Genomic DNA, 20,506 nt, shown 5'->3' with positions numbered 1-20,506 from the left:
TTGCAAATGTGCACTCAATTTGTGTATTTGATACTACTTTGCTCAAAGTGGAAGCATGAGTTTGCACATGGCTTAAACAGAGGTAAAAACAAGGGAAGGAAACAAAATCAGTTGAGAAATGGATTTCACAAGTTAAATGATTGGCAATTGTAGGGCTACTGTTGAGACTTTCCAGATCTTAAGGAAGAATTAAGGTAAAGAGTGAAAGGAAAAGGTTTCTGGATCTAAAAAGATAGCAAAGATGCTTAAAGTAATGTCTAACTATCAGAAAATGAAGATTTTTTTTTTTTCTGAAAGCCCTTTCTGAATTTTGGTATGCTTGATATCAAGATTGAAGTTTGTGTATGCCAGTCAGTAAGACCAGATGCTGTGAAGCTAACTTAATCCCTTCTGCCCACTTAGATAATATTATGGATTCATACATAAAAGATGGAGTGCAAAAAGGAACCAAAAGAAAGCAACTACCAAAAGGAACTGGAAATGGAAGGAGTAAAAGAGCACAGCTAATTTTAGAAACAGCAAAAGAGGATTACTGGTGCCAAGAAACAGTGAAGCAGCTGCTTCTCGAAGATCCAAACAAGCTTTTGTTCTACTTCAGCCAGCAGTTTCTGACTCAAAGGGAGTTTTAACAAGGCAACAAGAAGAGAAAGCATCAAGGCAAGGAACCCTCAGTGTATAGAAAGAAGTGCTGAAACACATATGACCAGACAACACAACCTAGGTAGGGAAATATTTTCATTCTCCTGTAATTGAAATTTCTTCTCTTCTAATCACATTGGTTGTTGTTTACCAATGTATTTTAAATATTGTATAAATGAATACCTTTAATGAATAAAATTGCCTATTAAAAGAAAGTAATACACATAACTCACATGACTGTTTACTTCAATGAAGCTGAGAGCTTCCCACAGTTTCATGTACCTCATCAGATTTCATTTTTTCTGTATAAGTCAATTAGAAAAAAAAACCAAAAACTTTAAGGGCTTTAAAGGTTTCTGTCTATTTGCAAGATCTTAAACAGAAAATTAGTGAAATATATTTAATTACATTAAAAATGTGTTTAGAAAAAGTGTGCAATACCCTAGGTTTTCTTTTTTTTTTTTTTGCTGTGGGTTTTTTTTTGATAGGCAACTATATTTTGACTTTGCAGTGCATCTAAAAGAAGACTTTTAGTCTTCTTTTCAAATGTCTAGGCCACAACAGCTTTAGGTATTACACTGAAGCTCAGCTAGGTGAGGCTGCCTTATGAAAAAGAATCTTAAAAAACAGTTTTCATAAACTTAAGATCAGAGCATGCATGCTCCATTCCAGAGCTAGTAATACCATCAAAGGGCTTGCAGTCCATGGATAAGCCACACAGAACCAGGTTCTTCCCCTAAGAGGCAATGATCCATGGTCAATGCACATCAAGGCAGAAGAAATTAGTAAGAGGGAAGAAATGGCAGAAGAAAAGAGTGAGAAATGAGGAGCAGCAGAAATGAACTCCTACACTTTCACCTGAACCTCCTGCACTGGCTTATGTCACTAAAGAGACAAAGAGTAATCTGTGGTAAAATACAGGAAGGGGAAGTGTTTGGAATGAAGTTAAGCTTTCAGAAGAGGCGAGTAAAGGTGTTTTTCATAATTTCTTTACTATTTGTCTTTGTTTTCCAACACCCAAAACAGTCATTAAAAGGTTTTATAATAAGGCCATTGTTTTCCAGGACAGTTGTTGGTGAGTGATTTGCCACATCTTCATTCCAGCCATGAAACTTCTCACTCTTGTTCTTCCTATTTTGTCCCATTGCACTCTGAGGATGGTGTGAGTGAGTGAGTGAGTGAGTGAGTGAGTGAGTGAGTGAGTGAGTGAGTGAGTGAGTGAGTGATGGTGAGAGGGCCTCATTGCTGCTTAGGGTCAAACCATGACCCAAACACACCAACAAAATGTGCACTACTGCAAACAAAATCAGTAAACCAAGGGAGTGATTAGTTGAAAAGGGTACTGCAGTGCCACGCAGTGACAGACTAAAATTATGCAGTGTTCTGAAGTTCAGAATTTGAATTCCAAGTCCTTAAAAACATGTAACAATAGGCTAAAGAAAATTAAACTAGAGGAAGTACTAAGAAATTAGTTAGTCTGTTTATAGTGGTAATATGTAGCAAACACTATGTTTCAGGAACTCAGAAAGAAGTTACAGCCAATCCACATCAATTAAACAGGAGAAGGACCTCAGTTTCAACACAGTTATTACAGTGTAGCACTCTGATAAAAAAAAAGCTATTGAAAGAATTAACATATTCCCTCTCAAAAGTAATACAGAAATAAACTCTTGAGAATGAGTCAAGCCCTTGTACTACATGACATTTTGCAATACTTTTAATATTTTTATCAATTATCTGACTTTCAGAAAACTCGCGTCACAAAATAAGTGAAATTAAACTTTGAAAATTGTCCTTACAAAAAGGCTTAAAGTTATCTCTAACTGAAAAATTTAAGGTTATAGTTCTCAAAAAAACTGAAATATTTTGTGCTATATATTTAATATTTATTTTCTAAATGTAGGAAGGTTTTTTAGTATATCCCATCCCTAGAAATGTTCATGGCAGAGTTTGAGCAACCTAGTCTAGTGGAAGTTTCCCTGCTCATGGCACAGGGATTGGAACTAGATGGTCTTAAAAGTCCCTTCCAACCTAAACCATTCTATGATTCTATGATACTTATTCAATTTCCATAAACTCTTTCCTATAGTCTACCATTAACCTACCATAAAATATACTTCTCTATTAGCTGAACATGAGTTTTTCCTATTTTCCACTATCAAGGTTATTTTTTACTGTTCATATAGGCTTGAGTATGCAGATTTAATTCCTTTACATGCTGATGTTTTTTACTGCCTACATTTATTTTAGTGTAGCAAAAGACATTTTCTTCATTTGAAGTATGGTGGGCTCTTGCAGCATTTGACAACTTGCTATTTAGTCCACTTTAACACACATTCAGCAATACACAATTAAATATTAAATGAGCAAACCAAAATAGTAAAACCACTATTATTTAATCACTACATTCTTAAGCAGTAAGGAGAAATAGAAGACACACAGCATATTCAAATCTCCCACACCTACAAATTCGCATGTTTTATGGGTCTTGGGTAGAACACATATTTAAAAATAAACATAATCCTGTTCTCTTTCATTAGCTATTACCTCACATTTTTGGCAGGAATGCACGTATGTTTACCATGAGACATTGTTTGTTCTTCTTTTCTCATTATCTCAAAAGAAGTACCTCAACAATTCAAAACACTCCAAAAATAGTTATCACATGGTTCCTCAATTGTGGGGTAGATTTATTACAGAGAATTCCTATTTCCTATCTTTTTACAGTCCCATAAGCTAGCAACTTCTTAGCAGAGAGTGGTTTATCATACATGGTATGAAAGATATGCAAAAAATGAGTCAATGTTTTCATAAATCATTAAGCAGCCCTGAAGCTACATTAAGAAAGCTTCTTTCATTTAAGTTCATTCAGAATACACATTCAGAACATCTATGAACTCAGGAAGTCCAAATAAAGATATAAAATACCTGCTGAAAATAGTAATAATTTTTTTCTCTTCTTGTTTAGAATGTGCTATCTGAGGCAATCACACAGAGTTGTAAAACTTGCTATTATCAAAAATCAAATTAAAAACATTAGTCATAGGCTTTAGATAATTGCATTTTTTTTTGTGTTACTTGACTAATTTTATCAGATTCCAAAAAACTTTATATAACTAATTTCTTTCTATGATAGATTTTCCATAAGAAACTGTAAAAAACATTCCTGAACTAGATCTTGGTAGGAATGCCATGATGTTTTTCATCAGATAAATGAAAAAAGCACAAAAACACAAAAAGGGGCTACTGTTCCCTGAAGATCCATTGATACACTGTGGATATTGAAAAATATTATTTGCAGTATTACCTTGCACTACTGACATTTAGTTTTCATTAGCACTTCATAATTAGAATGACCTTGTTTCAAACAGTGACATTCCCAAAATTATGCTTCAGATGCTTTCCCTCATACTCAAAATAAATGTTTGTTCATAAAAATTGTGAGTAAGAACCTTTCTGGTTAATTAAAACTTTATTAATGCAAAGTATTCTAAAACATAGTAAAAAGTAATAGTGATTAAATGCTACTTTAGTAAACAGAAACTTACTGCTTTACAAATATGACTTATATAACTCTAGAGTAATTCCTATAATTTAATGATAAAGACATTCTTTCTGTTACTGTTCCACAGTATTTTTCAGACTATTAGGACCATTTTAAAAGCTAAGTACTTGCACAGGTTAAAGTAAAGCAGGGATCTCCCATAATATTTTTTTGGTAACTGAATTTAGATACACTAGATAACACACCACCCATATTCTAACAGACTGTAACTTAATATAGCAGGTTGAAAAACAAGCTATACTTTTTTGAGGTGCTTTTTTTAACGTAACCCTTCCCATTTCCTAAAACTTCAGGCATTATTTTTTCCAACAAATACAGCCACAATTAAAATTTATTTTTTTAAATGTACCTTGGTAGTGGGCACTAAATCCACGGTACCGGTGATTGCTGTCTGTTACAAAATGTAGTCTGAGCCAGTTTTTGTTGCTTATAACTGGAGGAGGTATATTCATTCCAGAAAGCCTGAAATAAAACAAATAAATAAAAAAATTTAATAAAGGATCTCAATATTATCTGGAAAATTTTTATATCCAAACTAGCATTCATTGACATGCCCTATGTGGGAATTTTTATTTATTGGGTAGTAGCATTTCAACAAGCAAGAGCAGACAAAATTGTACATTATGCCCGACCAAGTGATGGAGTACAAATCAGTGCTAAGCCAGAAACTATACAACCACGTTATTGGTCAGGCACAGCACTGTGAAGATGGAATTACATCGCACTCAGGTTAGAAAGAATTTGTGTCAATACAGGTGAGATAATGGGCTAGACAGAACACTGCCCTGGGCACCAGGGAAAGGTTTGTACCTTGTGACATTCACCTTCAAGACATGGAAGAAGAGAGCTTAGGTTATGCAAACTACTATCTAAAATGATAAAACAGACATCTACTTTTCAAGAGTAATTAATTTTTTATTTTTAGGGTATAAAGATAAAAGAAATATTCCATCACTTGTGTGGATTTGAAAATTAATTGTCAGATGTACAAGAAGAGTAGAGCATTCTAGTGGATTCACCCCAGCTAGCAGTCAGGCACCACACAGATGCTCCCTCCCTTCCTTCCCTGCCCCAAACAATTGTAAGGGGAGAGAATAGGAAGAGCAAAAGCAAGAAAGACACTTCAAAAGACAGTTTTGTAAGTGAAGACTTGAGAATAAAAGGAAGCGATACAAAAGCGATAATTGACGATATTCCACAAATAGATCAATCAAAATGGTCTCCAATGACTAGCAGCTGTCTCTCAGCACCGCTAATTTTTTTTTGCTGACCATGAAGTTATATTATATGAAATATCCTTTTGGTCAATTTGGCTCAGTTTAATTTTTTTCCCTTCCCAGTATCCTATCTATGCCAGGTCTACTCACTAAGGGGAAGGAGGAGGGGGCAGAGGACGCCTTGGTGCTGTGCAAGCATGGCTCAGAAGCAGCCACTACACTGTTGTGCTATCAACTCTGGTTCAGCCACAAATCCAAACTATAGCACCTTATAGGCTTCTATGAAAAAAATTAATTATGAGCCATTAGACCCAGTAAAAAAAATTACCTGGATTTTTTTAATGTTTTGTTTGTTTTTGTATTGTTCTGTTTGTTTTTTAGCATAAGGATATTGCTCCAATTATAGTAGTGTTCATCTTGATTGGCTCATTAAGAAGGTCTGAATTTAAGTTCTTTTTTGTGTAGTGGTTTTTTTTTCCTTGTTGTTGTTATTTTATTTTTAAATGATATATCAGGTTTTAAAAAAGGAGAATAAAGTTTAGATAAAAAATTCTTCCATCAAAGCTGTAATTCAATATACATTTCTCACCAAAACCAGAAAGATAAGTCACATCTTCAGAATGTCAACATACTTACCTATGCTCTTCCATTTAGTTATAAACAGAACGCTTCCTGTAGTTAAAATAAAATACTAGCCAACAAGTATGCCATTTTATGTTCAGAAATAATGGATTCCTATTTTATTTTGAGAAAAACTGTATTCATAATAAATCAATTCTGAAGTTATTTTTTTGAGTGAAATAAAACCCCAAACCTTGCTTAAATAAATAACTAATAAGTTTGTATAGGTACCATACTGTGGGGAAGACTTTTGAAATAATAATAGTTTAGAGGTAGTGTTCTTTTCATCTTTTCCTACTCACTTTACCTCAAAACAAAACATGTTTAAGACAACTTCCCAAATTTCTGAAACTGTAGTGGTACCTTTCTCCCTCAGGTACTGATATAAATGACATCTATTGACTGACAGCACAGGCTATTAAAACTCCTTCACACGCTTGCAAGAGGATGTTTTCATACTGTGGAAACATATTACCTCACATAATTCATTTCAGTTGAACGACACATAGAATCTAAGATTTTTAAGCTTATGAAATTGACTTTCAATTTTAGATCCAAGAAACCCTGTTGATGAAGTTAAAAAAAAAAAAAACAAACACAACCAACCAAACAAAAAAATAGTGCTATTAGATTGCAACCGGATGTGGTATAAGATTGCAACAGAATGCACATTGCTCTGTACTAAAGTCATATGCACTAGCATATATATAAAGTGTAAGAGACAGAAGCCTACACCTTTCGATTAGAAAACATCAAATATTTCTGCATTTTCCTTGTGAATTTTAGAATAAAGCACACTTTTTAACAGATACAAAGGGGCTTTAGTTGCTACACATTTCGTATTACAGATAGAAGTGTGCTTTAATTTGTGTCTTCTTTTTTGGAAGGTAGAGGTTAGGGTATCCTTTATGGTACAGCTATTTCTCTCTATAATAATATTACCTAATGATGCAAGAGGAAATAGCCCTTTTATTTAAATTCTCACTCTATAAATAATTGTTAGGCAATGTAGAGACAGAGGCAACAACCTTTCACTGCTTGCATATTTTAGAGTAAACCTATTACTGGAAGAGGTCTTACTGAACAATTGAAGTAAAATAAGTCTATAAAACACATTTCCTAACCTGTATTTTGACTCATATATTCTGCCTATAAGAAGGTTTCTTTTCAATAATCACAAAACTATGTGAAAAATAAATTGCATGTTTATTGTCCAAGATATGAGAAAATACTACCCTAGACATTTAAATATGTTCACAGTAAAATATTAATTTTGTTTCTAAAATAACTAAAAATCTAGTTTACCTATCAAATCAGGTATTTACTAATATATGCATCCTTACATCTATGCTGACATCTAATTAAATTCACAGTTCCTACAATCCAATTTTAACAGTTCATGGGTTCTATGGGATTCTTCCCAGAAAGTAGATTTGCAAACTGACAGAATTTATTCTGTTGATATAACTGTCCCTTTTCTTGTGTCAATTTATCTTCTCAGCAAATTATAAAGCTGTTCACCATAACAATAATACATTGGCAGCTCAACCTACTTCTCTGTCAGTTACATTCCAAGCGTAGTTATGTTGCATCATCTACAATATTTCCCTAAAGTTCAAAGTAAAACACCATATCTTCCACAAAGGAAACACAGCTGTCTCATGTTCTTTTATAATTCAAAAGATGTAGCTCCCTCTCAAGCTGCACAGAATCCTGCATAGTAAATTTCAGTCAACAGAGAGTAGGCTGCCCTTCTGCAGATGTCTTTCATAAACCCTTAGAAATGTTCATGGCGAATCTTGGCTGTGAACCAGAGACTTAAAGTCTCTTACCACTATGTGCAGTCAACAGCACTGACTGTTATCTACTGCAAAATGTATTTGAAAAAGGAAGTGCTTTCTGAAACAGTGCACCTTTGTGGTTAAAAAAGGGACTAATAGAAATGTAAAAGTGCATGTAGATATGTCAGTGAAGTTCCCATCTATGCACTTAGTTTGTGTGTAAACCACAGTTTACTGGAGAAATAAGGGACTAACATTTTTGAGAACCAAAATTTCATTCTTCTTGCACTTCATTACAACAATATGCCTCTACTCCCTTCCTTTGTACTCTATTTAGGTAGTAATTAAAAAAAGAAATTTGCCTGTTTTGTGCTAATTCTGATCCAGTGAAGTCAATTAGTATTTTATTTGCCCTCAGAATTCTAACACATAATTCCCACCTTAAGCTGAAGAATGGATTTCAGGGTTGATGTGTTTTAATAGCATAGTGCACATCCTCTATTTCTTCCAGAAAAGGAACAGTATACATTTACTTTCACATTTGAAATGTATACTGTCAGATAGCTATAATCTTGACAAGTAATTTAAACATTCCCCTCTTGCTCATGTACCAGACTTTAGCTTTAATTTCTAAAAGTCATCTAAAATGACAGCTCTTACAAACATATTGTCACTGATTGTCACAATTGTCAATACACTGATTATTATGATGTAATACAGGCCTTAATTTAGTCATTCAATACGTCCAAAAATATTCCAAAGAGAAAAAAGTTTTGCTTTTCTTTAAAAAAATTTACAGCATACTTTCCCCAAAACTTCTTAATTAAGCATGGAGTTTCTACATTTCCTCATATCCCAGCTTCACAGAAATTGAATTAATTAAAAAAAAAAAAAGAGGTTGATACCACTCTTATAAACAGTGCTGAAACCCTTTCTAATTCTACCAAAGCCTTAGGCTAACAAAGACTTAGATCTAAGCATGGCTAAGTGCATACATAGATCTCATTGCTCATTTTATATGCACTACAAAATCCTAAGTGCTTGTTTTGATGCAAACTGCAGCTGTGTGCAATCTTTCTCATTGGTATTGTTTGCATGTTTAAATAAAACCACTGTATATAAAGCTTTGATTAAAAAAGGGCAAATTATCACATGTTTTGATAGGGCCTATGCATGTTGATGTATGTGCTACTGGGGTTTAATGCTTACACAGCATAATGCAGTGACAGAGAGTAGCCACCTGTCCCTTGAAAGGAGAGGAGAGACTTACTCAATGACCTGATTGATGACCTCTCTGGTTTGGCTAAATTATGCTTAAATTAAGCAGTGCTTGTATTAAATATAAATTTGAAGTAGCAACATCTTACAGCTTATTGTGTCTCCTGTATTTGTAAGCAACATATACACATTACCAATGACTTCTGGGGCCCTTTCTTTTGTTCTTCATGACTGCCTTGACCCCATAAAGCAACACCTCACATAGCAAGGTTCATAATAAGCATCTTTTGCAAAGGATCCACCACACAATGCAGATTTAAGGGCACAAGATTAAAACTCATGTCTCTCATTTAATAAATCCATATCTGTTTAAAACAAGCAGTTGCACACTAGAGAAGCAAAGCTGATTTCAACTCAATATTTAATATATTACTCGGTCTGAAAGATTCTGAATGATTTAATGAATAAGTTAACATATCCCTCCTGTTGCACCAACTCAGTTTGTATGATGTTTACATGAAGTTCAGACTCTAACCTATGTCTTTGGTCAAGCACTAAAAGACTAAGTATTTTGTAGGACTAGGCATATCAATTTATTTTTTTTTTTATGTTTTCAATTTCACTGATGAGTTTAATGGGTCTTAATGGCATTCATTATAGATGTGAGTGTCCGTTGCATGACAGCTTTGGTTACTGGCCTTTTTTTTCCTGGAAATGTTCTATACAAATTATATTAAATCATTTCAGAGAAGGACATGGCTCTGACCTCTATTGTCAAAAAGCAAAGAAAGCTCCACTAACTTCCTTTGTTTCTTACAAAATCTATTGCTGTCTAAGCTGATAACTCAGGATTTAAATCTTTTTGAAGATATCATATAAATATTAAATGCTAATAGGCATTTTCTCTTGTTTTTGGACAACAACAAAGGTCAACAAAATGGATAATTGCCTGTAAATTTTGCTTCTGTGAAGAATTTACAACATAAAGTTAATATTTTAAGAGCTGTGGTTTCCTTAGAATTTTAATTGTAGCTTACATTTATAATATTAATACTGTATTTCAGTAAAAGACTAAATGAGACATCTCTGTGACAGAAGCTACAGAACTTTAATGTAAGTTGAGTTTTTCATTTAATTGTATATATGAAACTCAAACTGCTGGTGGGTTGCATCGGGGCTGCTTTTGTATGTGCAGTCACTACACTCAAGTCATTAATTCCCTGCATGATTAAGAAATTGTCCACCTTGTGAGATAGACTGGCTTCAGAAAGGAGACTAATTTGAAAGGTAATTACAATATTAAAATAAGCAGTTTCCCAGATGAGACTTCAAATGATGAAAACAAAAATAACACAGGAAGAGAAAGATGAACTTGGGAATAAAGCAAACATATATATAAAAGAAACAAAAGAAAAAGAGGATTAAGTTATTCTTCTGCATAGCCATAATCTAATGCCCAGTCATAATAAATGACAGAACACATCATTCCACGAGAAATTAAATGGTCATAATTTAGTATTTAAAGAGGAAAGAAAAAAAGTCTCTTCCTAAAATGAGCCCATTCTCAATGGTAAATATTCATGAGAAAAGTAAAGGTAAAATGCCCAAAAGAAGATACCTTAAAATCTACCACTCTAATAGAATTTTGAGGGCAATATATAACCCAAGTTTTAAGTGGTTATGAAGTGATTAAAATACCCAATTTTTATGGTCAGTCCCTGTAATATTTACAGCTGGACTGATCATTCATATATCAGGGAATGAGGACACTCACAGGTCTGATTTTATATTAATTGTTGTTTCCATATCTCAGAACTGCAGCCAAACGAATGACAAAAACCAGGTTTTATTTTTAGAACAGTAAATTGCCACTCTTCAAATTTAGACTCATGAGTTATTTAGAACTAAACTAAGGGTTAAGGTTGAAACTTCACTACAATCACTTATTTCTGATTTATAAAACAAAAAAATGGAAACTTAGATAAGTGAGTGCTTGGGAGGAAGAGGAAAAAAGTTCTATATTATTTAACCGTGAAAAAAATATTTTTTCTGTAAAGTACTTTAATAATCTATTGATTAATTTTAGTTATTCATCTAGATGAATAAAAATAATTCACCCTTTGACTCTTTTGTCGAGTACATTATGATGTCTGAAAGACTGAAAAAAAAGGTCTTTGTTTTAAAAATGTCAGTGTTGAAATATATGAAAGCTTTGTCTTGTCTTTGCAATGCTAGAAAAAGTTCAGTTTTAGAGTAGAGTCACTGTCATATAAAGCAGCTCCAGCAGAAGCCTGTGTAAAATCATCAAGGACTGAATAAAGGTCCAAGGGATGATTAATGAAAGTTTATAGTACTATGGATATGAAATGTTGAAAAGCGTCAAGATTAAGAAATACTTTTTGAATTCAAAACTTGATTGCTCCCCACAAAGCCAGATGTTCCTATGTCAAAGTTTTGCAACTAATCTCTTGACTTGACAGAATAATAAAGTATGAGGAAAGGAGCCTTCTAAACACAGAATTGTTAGCTCATGATACATATAATCTTGTCTTTGTGACATAAGAAAATAACACTGATGGACAGTGGTGTGTCCTGATTGTCTGCAGGTGTAGTACAAGCTGCTGATTTTCATATAGATGTCAGGGTCTTAGAAGGAATCATTTTTCATAAATGTGATGCAAATATCTTATGTACAAAGTGACCTTGCACTCAAGACTCAATTTCCTTGAGCGTATCATAGAAACAATATAAATACATATTCACCTTTCCTGCGCTGGGCTGCACATGGTGGTTAATACATGGATCTTTCTACCACACAATCTGTGAGGAGTTGCACATGCAGCTCTTTGGTGTAATTGGTGAAACCAAGCTGAGGGCAGTCAGTAAAGAGCAGAGGCAGACAAGTCTGGATGCACCGCTGGGAAGGTACAGGCCCACCTGGTGCAGGCTGTGCAGTTTAGGGCTCCCACCACGGCACCGATCCTGCTGGCCCAGAACCTTTGCTAAGGTGGACACCAAGAATTGTCCCAGGATGTTTCCTGCACATGCTAAATCAAACTGTCTCTTTCAAGAATCAAAAATCTGAGGGCCTTGGCTGGAGAGGGGAGGACCCTGGACAGGTATGAAGATGAATGTGATTATCTGACCTTTTTCCATGGAATCATGCACGTTTCTTCCCCCTACTTTCACAGCAAATCTAAATAAAACTAAATTGAATACAACTTGTATGTGACCAATTCTTTTTTGGGTAACAGTCAAACTGAATAACTGGGACTATTACCTGTGAGAGGCTTATATCATTTACCTCTCTTAAAATTTTGCCACACTCAATTTCTGAAGCGACTGTTTTCTTTTCAATTCTATATAAGAAATTGTTATACTTATAAGTATTGCCTGAGCAGGAGAAGGAAGCTTGTTCTTGAGTCCTTCTGGTAAGTGTAAATAAATGAATGAAACTAAAAACTTAAAAATATTACACTTGCCCTACAATTTGATGTTCTGCAATAGTATTTATTTACACACAAAATCTTGTTGGGATAGAAAAGAAGAGACTCATGTCAAAATTATTATTAGTCCAATAAATGCTTTAACAGACTAACAGTCTAAATATTGAAAAGTCTCATTAATGCTATCGGTAACTTATTTATTTAAAGAAAATTTTCTAACATCTATTTTCTTTATATGTCCAAATTTTAAGTGTCCTTCTGTACCCTGAGATCAGCACTTCATTCTTCCCTAAATAGATGGGGAAAATTTTTGTTGTGAGTCATTCTGCCCCTCTAGTGCACTCTGGTGAGGCCCCACCCAGAATACTGCATCCAGCTCTGGAGTTCCCACCACAAGAAGGACATAAATCTGTTGGAGTACAGAGGGGGTCCATGAAAATGATTAGAGGTATGAGGAATGGCTGAGAGAATTGGTATTTCTAAGCCCAGAGAAGGAATGGCTCCCGGGTGACTTAACTGTGGCCTTTCAGTTCATGAGGGGAGCCTATAAAAAAGCTTGAAAGGTATTTTGACAAGGTCATGCGGTGATAGGACAAGGAAAGTGGCATTAAACTAAAAGAGAGTGGGTTTAGATAAGATGCTTTATCCTTTAGATAAGGAAGCAATTTTTTACTGTGAGGATGGTGAGGCACCAGATCGTGTTACCCGAAGCTGGGGATACCAATCCCTGGGAGTGCTCATGGCCAGGCTGGATGGGGCTGCAAGTAAGCTGGTCTAGCAGACAGTGTACCTGCCCACAGCAGAGACATTGGAACTAAATCATCTTTAGGGTCCTTTCAACCCACACCACTCTATGATTCTATAACCAGTATCCTGAGATCATCATGATACCACTCTCCTTCCTCAGTGTCTTGAGTCATCCTTGGGCTGATGCTTCCTAAACAGAATCTTTGTATTTTCTCATGTTGGTTCCCAGCCTTCTCAAGACCCGATTATCATAGAGGCCCAGCATGTGTTGCACAGCAACTGCTTAGGGTTGTTAAACCTTTGGTGAAGATGACAGTTACACAGTTATAACTATCGTCTATAACTATAACTATCATCTATAACTATAACTATCTACAGATAGTTATATAGTGACTTGAACAGTAGACAAAGAAAAGATAGAAACAGCTCAGGTTAAGACACTTCAGAAGAGTCCTAAGAGAATCCAGCTGTCAGAGCAATACACAGCCATACAAGGCCTGTGACCACTTCCCAATAATACGGCAAAAGTCATATTTGCTGACTTATCAGTTGTTATCAGTATGGCCAGATGGACACTAAAGAAACATGGAGACACTAGAAATAGGAAGCAAAGAGTACTTATCTATGAAGCTAATTCTCATTTAACTTCTTCCCATAATCCTTAGTGTTTCCTGTAACTTAGTATTTCATGTAAATAAAGTAGGTAAAATGAACACTTCATATAGGTATATCAAACTGGTAAAATACTCTAATTGTATTTTCTGTAGTGTATGAAAAGAAATTGGCATGCAGCTCTGGATGGTGATAAAGTTTAAAATATAAGTCAAATTACTCCCACTCTGCAGCAAAATTGAGAACCCCATGGGTCTTATAAGAAAAAGTACTTCTAGATTTTGAGTTTTCCTGAGTATCTGCCACTCTCATTGCTCACATTTAGATATGCAAAATGCAAATATCTTAAAAGAGTTGTACCTTAACATTAGAATAAAAATTTGAAATGCTGTCATTTAAAGTCTGAGTCAGTTATGTTATTTCATCTTTTAAGGGTGATAATAAGACAGTCCTGAAATGCCTTTAAAGAACAACTCATCAATACAAAGTAAGGGGATAAACATTAAACATTTCAATTCAAATTACAGGTGATCTTTTTCTGAGACTTCACTTTATCCTTTCTTCCTCCTGTTTCTTCCCTTTGAAAATGTATAAAGGTAGATATCAAAATCTGCCAGTAAAGGCTCCTTTTACTGCATAATTTAAATATAATTGTGTAATCCACCTTCTATGGAAGGTGGATTAATATTTTGCTCAGCTATATATTGTGCAAGAACTTCCTTTTATATACCAAATTTTGTGTCTCCTTTTAATTCTACTGGATTAATCACATTAGGCATTCAATTTTTTAAATTGATTTCATTTATCTGTTGTGCCTTTTCCCCCTTCTTCAATATATCTATAAGAAATTTGTTAATAAATTTGTACAATTTATATTTCAGTGTTTGACAAATACCAAGAAACTATCATTCTTTACATAATGAGGATGATGATGATAGTAATAACAATAACAATAATTTTTAAATTTCCAACACATAGATAATATTTTTTCTCCACCACAAAAATCTCTAACCTGACAAAGACATGAAAAAAAATACCAGCAGCTGAAGCCAATGATAAACACATGGAAAGTGTATTGTTCCCCTATTTTTATGACAATGGTGAGTAACTATCAGAACATATTAAAAAAAAAAAAAAAAAGTTAAGTATTTTAATCATTTAGGACTTTTAAGAGAAGACTGGTTTGTTTTGACTTTTTTTAAATTAGCATAGAAAAGCAAATGAAATGCACAAGGCTCTCATTTACAGGAAGGGGCACTAGGTTATCCACTAATGCTTTCTGGCACTAAACCCTGCATCTGTGAAACACATATTGAATCTAAAAAATTGGAAGAGTTGCTTCTCTCATTCAAAAGCAATGCCTTTCTTACTGACCCCTGACACCAGTAACTGAAATTCTCTCTTCTGTTCCTTACTAGGAACACATGACCTTTTCTATTCTGTGTGTATTCTGGAGATTACTGGCATATCTAGACAATGAAGAGCAACACCTCTGAGATATTCAAGTCAGCACCAAGCACCTCATTAACTCTGAGTTCTGGACATCACACATCTGCTTTACAGTTTGAACCACTGGAGAGCACACGGTGTAGAAATCAGATAACAAATGAATGAGCACCAGAGCCCTTCCCCTTTGTGCCGCATAACTAACATGCTGGAGTTCAAACACTCCTGTGCTTCAAACTGAAAAAACATTCAGAGGTATTCATGCACTCAAAAGCACCAATATTTGCAGTGAGCAAGGATTCCTATTGTTAGAGCTGTACTGCTTCCAATTCTAGACCTATGCTGGTATGACACTGAACTGAACCCTGTATGAGTGTGTAAAGAAAGTCTGGGCCAAATTCTATCGAGTTACAAGAGATCATGTTGAAAAGGATTGACCAAACTTTAGTATTCATGTACTCTTGAGTTCATTGAGTTTATTATTGAGTTTCCATATGCTAAGACATCCAGAAAAAACAAGGACATAGTTTTTCAGTGTGTTTAGTATCTTTTAGAAAATAAATATTATACAAAGAATTTTAAAAAGCAATATTTGTGTCAAACCTTATGGAAAATGAGACCAGTAATTTTGGTTTCTTAAGTTGAAGCATAAGCAAGTATAAGTGTAAAAATTATTTATGCCAATTCTTAATAGAAAAGTGTGTGCAAAATTACAATTTATATAATTTTTTTTTAAAACTAAATGCTACTCTCAGAGATGAGAATATGCTTTGGGAAACTGCATGGGGCCTGACTGCTAGCAACCTGTTGTTTCCAGTAAATCAGCCAGTGAATAAGACACAGCATTTTCATCTCTCCATGATTTGACAACATGTGTCCAAAATGAACATTTGTTATTTAACTTTTCAAAAAAAGACATCACACTTTCCATAAACAGAGGCTGTACTGAGGATTAAAGAGCAATAAATGTCTAAAAATATACAACAAGAAACTATGAAATAAGAAGAATGTATAAGATTCTCCACAATACTATAAAATCCCATAGTCTACTTTTTAACTAGGGGCAATTATGATTGTTAAAAAAACAAAAGGTGACTGATAGTTGAAAGTACTTCAAATTGATTTTGCTATATAAATCTATGTTACTCAAAAAAACTCCTTGGATTCACAAGTCTTCAATTTACAGCTGAAAGAGACATAACAAAATATAAATAAAGCTTTGTTCCTCAGAAAGTTAAACTAAAGTTTTCATTGTCCTATAAGCAAATATAATTTGTTGCTAACCCTCACGTCTTTGCCTCTCCCTCTGCCACAAAAAATGAACCAAGTAGATCTGCTTAATAATGTTGGCTTTTACAAGGAACACAAAATATTTACAATAATGTTTCTTTTTAATAAATTTTATGGAATTACTCAGTATATTGATTAATAAGCATAAAAATTTTGCTAGAGAAAAAATAAGAATTTTATAAAATCTATCAATATTCTTTGGTTTTAGAATGAAATATCTTACTACTCTAGGAAATTCTGGTATCCGAGTTGAACATCCAGCTGATTATGCAGATTTTCCAGACTGGACCAGATTTTAAGCAAGTGTCCCTTACAAGAATGATTTTTATTTACTTTACCAAATACATAAATTATAACAGCAAAAATCGAAGTTGCCAAAAGAAACCTTTGTTCATGAAATTTGACTGGAAAGAGATATATTCTAAATTATGCAGTAAAAAAGACAATATCAGTTTTAAAATATCTTGTATCAGAGTCTATTATCTATAAATATGATACCTTTGCTGATATTAGTGGTAATAAGATAATGTTATCTGAACATCTTGAGCAACTCTTCTGAAAAATATGAGTTGAAAAGTTCGGAAATACTCAGATCTAATAACTGATAAAAGATAGTTGGTCACTAATTTACATGCTATACATTAAGACTGACTTTTAAAGTATTGACTTATAAGAATGTAATATTAGAAAATTAACCAGAGACGGGCAGGTGAAAGCAAGCTTAGGCCACACAACTGTGCCAGTATTCTTTAGTCTCAACCCTTAATACCCATTCTGGCATGACTGACCAAACAAATGTTGGGCTTACTGAGCTACACCACCACCTGATGATTTAACATTGTTTCTAATGTTGTTTTTTTTTTAATTTATTTTATCAATATATACTTGGAAATACCCCATAAGAAAACATGAAAAGATTTGTGTTAACTGCTAATGCAGTTTCAAAGGCTGTATAAATATCAAGTGTCATTTACATTTATAAATGAACATCAATGCACAATTTTTTTCCAGCTAAATAAGAATTCAACCCTTTTCAGAATCTTTATTCACCGTACCTGCAACTTATGAAAATTGTATGCTTGTATAGATGCATGGCATATACTATAAAAACAATTTACTTTTGCACACATAAAAGCATGTGCACACAAGGAGACACTGTTCAATATTTTTTCTTATGAATATTTAATTGTTTTGTATTTTCTTGATCTATTTAATCACTATTAGTACTCTGACTGGGTATTTAGTCCTTACTTTATTTCATATTTACTCCTATGACTTCTTTATTTAGTCTACAGCGTTTTGTACTCTCTGAAGTAAATTTCACATGTTCAAGTTCACTTTGATTTATCAGCATTATTTTGAAGTATATTGCTGTCCTTTAAAAAGCCTATAACCCTCCAGATTGAAATTATTGATATTTATGTATAATCCTTCTTCCACTGAGATATTGCAAAAATATTTAACATTACCGGGCCTAGATCTAATTCATTTAAGATGCACCACAACATGACTTACAGAGACTAAACAGTACATATTCTTTGTGTGCCTTTTCCCAATTAAGTACACCACATATATACAGACAACATTGACTCTTTTTTCTACTAGTTTGTAATAAAAAAGTGCTAGGTAAAAAGAATTAATTTTTTTCATTCAGTAGTTTTTCATCACCTACTCCATTATTTTTACATGGTTCAGTACTAACTGTCTCTATTACAACTCTCCAGGTGTGCCTTTCCTTTGCCCTCTGCTGCTTTTGTTTCACTGAGGAACCAATTTTTCTTGTTTTCTCTTTCCTTGTAATGTAGTTACAAGCTCTCTCCATCATTGTCTTTTATATCCTTTGGTAATTGTAATTCAGCAAATGTGATAGCCTTTCTTACTTATTCTCAAAGCTTCTTAGTATTTTATGCTTTTATTCATTAGTCATGTGGTTCTTTTCTCACCTTTTGCAAAATTTCTTTCTGCTCTGTATATCTTTATGACTGCACCAGGAGCTTTAAAGGTCTCTTACTGTGATAGATATCTTTCTTTTGAAATAGGGTAGCCTGCTATTATGTACTTGATATATTCACTTCCACTTACTGCCAGATCTCCTGTGGATTATATTAGCCCCTTCTTTTCTGAAGTGGTTTTGGTAGGTTTTTTAATGCCTGATGTCCTTCTCCACAATACTGATGTCTATTTACCCATAAACAGTAACAAAATTCCATTCAAACTGCCTTAATCCTTCATATTTTTAGACAAATATTTTTTTCCATAAAAACAAATATCTTCATATGCCTATATAATGCCTCTCTTCTCTTTCAACCAATTTCTTGATGAATTAAATCCTTCTTTTCATCAAATAGTCTTTTACATGTAGCTTTTTTTGCAGTTTTTCAGAATACAAAGAATGCCTTGCTCTTCTACTTCAGCATTAGAATCCTTGGATTCCTAAACTCTCGGATATCCTGAATCCCCGGATTCCTGAACCTCCGGATTTTGAATCCCCTGCCGTCTGGTTGTTTCTGGGGTGTTTGTTAATAATGGTTTCTACAAGATCAAAAGCTGTGGCTGGTGTAAGTGATCAAGTTGGGCCCTCCAAAAAGGACGTGAGTGTACAGACGCACCCCTGCTCAGAATGTTTGAGTTTATTGGTGGCATCAGGGAGTGCTGTGGAGGAGAACTGTTTACGCTGCGAACAAGTGAATGACCTCCTTTTAATGGTGGCTGAGCTTAGGGAGGAAGTAGAAAGATTAAGGAGTATTAGGGAAAGTGAAAGGGAAATAGATTGGTGGAGTTCAGCCCTATCATCTTTAAGGGAGGTTACTAACCAAGAGACTGAGGATTTATATACCTCCCACTCTCAGACGCTAGAAGGGCATTTGGTGGATGAAGAGGAATGGGAATGGGTCCCTGTGAGGGGTAAAAATGGAAAAATCTGTCCCCCTCCATCATCCAGCCAAGTACCACTACAGAACAGGTATGAGATATTGGATCCAGAGATACAACTAGATGGTTTAGGAGAGAATTGTCTGCCTAGTGAACCTCCTAATTATGTTTCACCTGCAACACGAGTTATTACCTCTAGTACCAAGAAGAAAAGAAGGGTAATCGTCGTAGGTGATTCCCTCCTGAAAGGAACTGAAGGTCCTATATGCTGACCAGACCCATCCCACAGGGAAGTCTGTTGCCTCCCTGGGGCCCGGGTACAAAATATTACTGAGAGACTTCCTGGACTGATTCAGCCCTCTGATTATTATCCACTGCTGATAATTCAGGCTGGCAGTGATGAGATCGAGAAGAGGAGCATTAAGGTAATCAGGAAGGACTTCAGGGTACTAGGTCAGGTAATTGACAAGGCAGGAGCACAGGTAGTGATGTGCTCAGTCCCTTTGGTGGCGGAGGATAAAGATGGAAGAAATAGGAAAATTCGTATCATTAACAAGTGGCTTAAGGGTTGGTGTCATCGACATAATTTTGGATTTTATGACCATGGTGAGACTTTTACAGCATCTTCTTTGCTGGAATCAGATGGGGTACACCTCTCCGTTAAGGGCAAAAGGATTTTAGCTCATGAACTGGCAGACCTCATTGAGCGAGCTTTAAACTAAGCTCGAAGGGGGAATGGGAACCAGCTGAGCTAATTGGAAGCAGGCCCAAGAATTGTAAACGTAAGATAGGGGTGAACTCAGTTGCCCAGATGAAGTGCATGTATACAAATGCACGAAGTTTGGGCAACAAACAAGAAGAGCTGGAGGCCATGGTACAACTGCAAAGCTATGATGTAGTTGCCATCACGGAAACGTGGTGGGATGACTCATATAACTGGAGTACTACATTGGCTGGATACAGACTCTTCAGGAGAGATAGAAAAGGAAGAAGAGGAGGTGGCGTAGCTCTTTATATTAAGCAAACCTTCGATGCCATTGAAATTGAAACAAA

At 34.7% G+C, this 20,506-nt stretch overlaps 1 protein-coding gene across 3 annotated transcripts in view; it reads right to left on the bottom strand.

Moving 5' to 3' along the window:
- CSMD3 (CUB and Sushi multiple domains 3) overlaps positions 1–20,506 on the bottom strand; it is a 588,763-nt gene that overhangs the window by 370,239 nt on the left and 198,018 nt on the right. For all 3 annotated transcript variants that reach the window (XM_063173375.1, XM_063173384.1, XM_063173392.1), the window contains exon 6: positions 4,554–4,666. In XM_063173375.1, coding sequence (XP_063029445.1) covers positions 4,554–4,666 — 113 coding nt within the window. The remainder of the gene's footprint in view (positions 1–4,553; positions 4,667–20,506) is intronic.

Source organism: Melospiza melodia, chromosome 1 (assembly GCF_035770615.1).
Source record: "Melospiza melodia melodia isolate bMelMel2 chromosome 1, bMelMel2.pri, whole genome shotgun sequence".
Classification (NCBI taxonomy): Eukaryota; Metazoa; Chordata; class Aves; order Passeriformes; family Passerellidae; genus Melospiza; species Melospiza melodia.
Note: the sequence above shows the minus strand (reverse complement) of the source record. Positions and strands in the feature narration are given on the sequence as shown.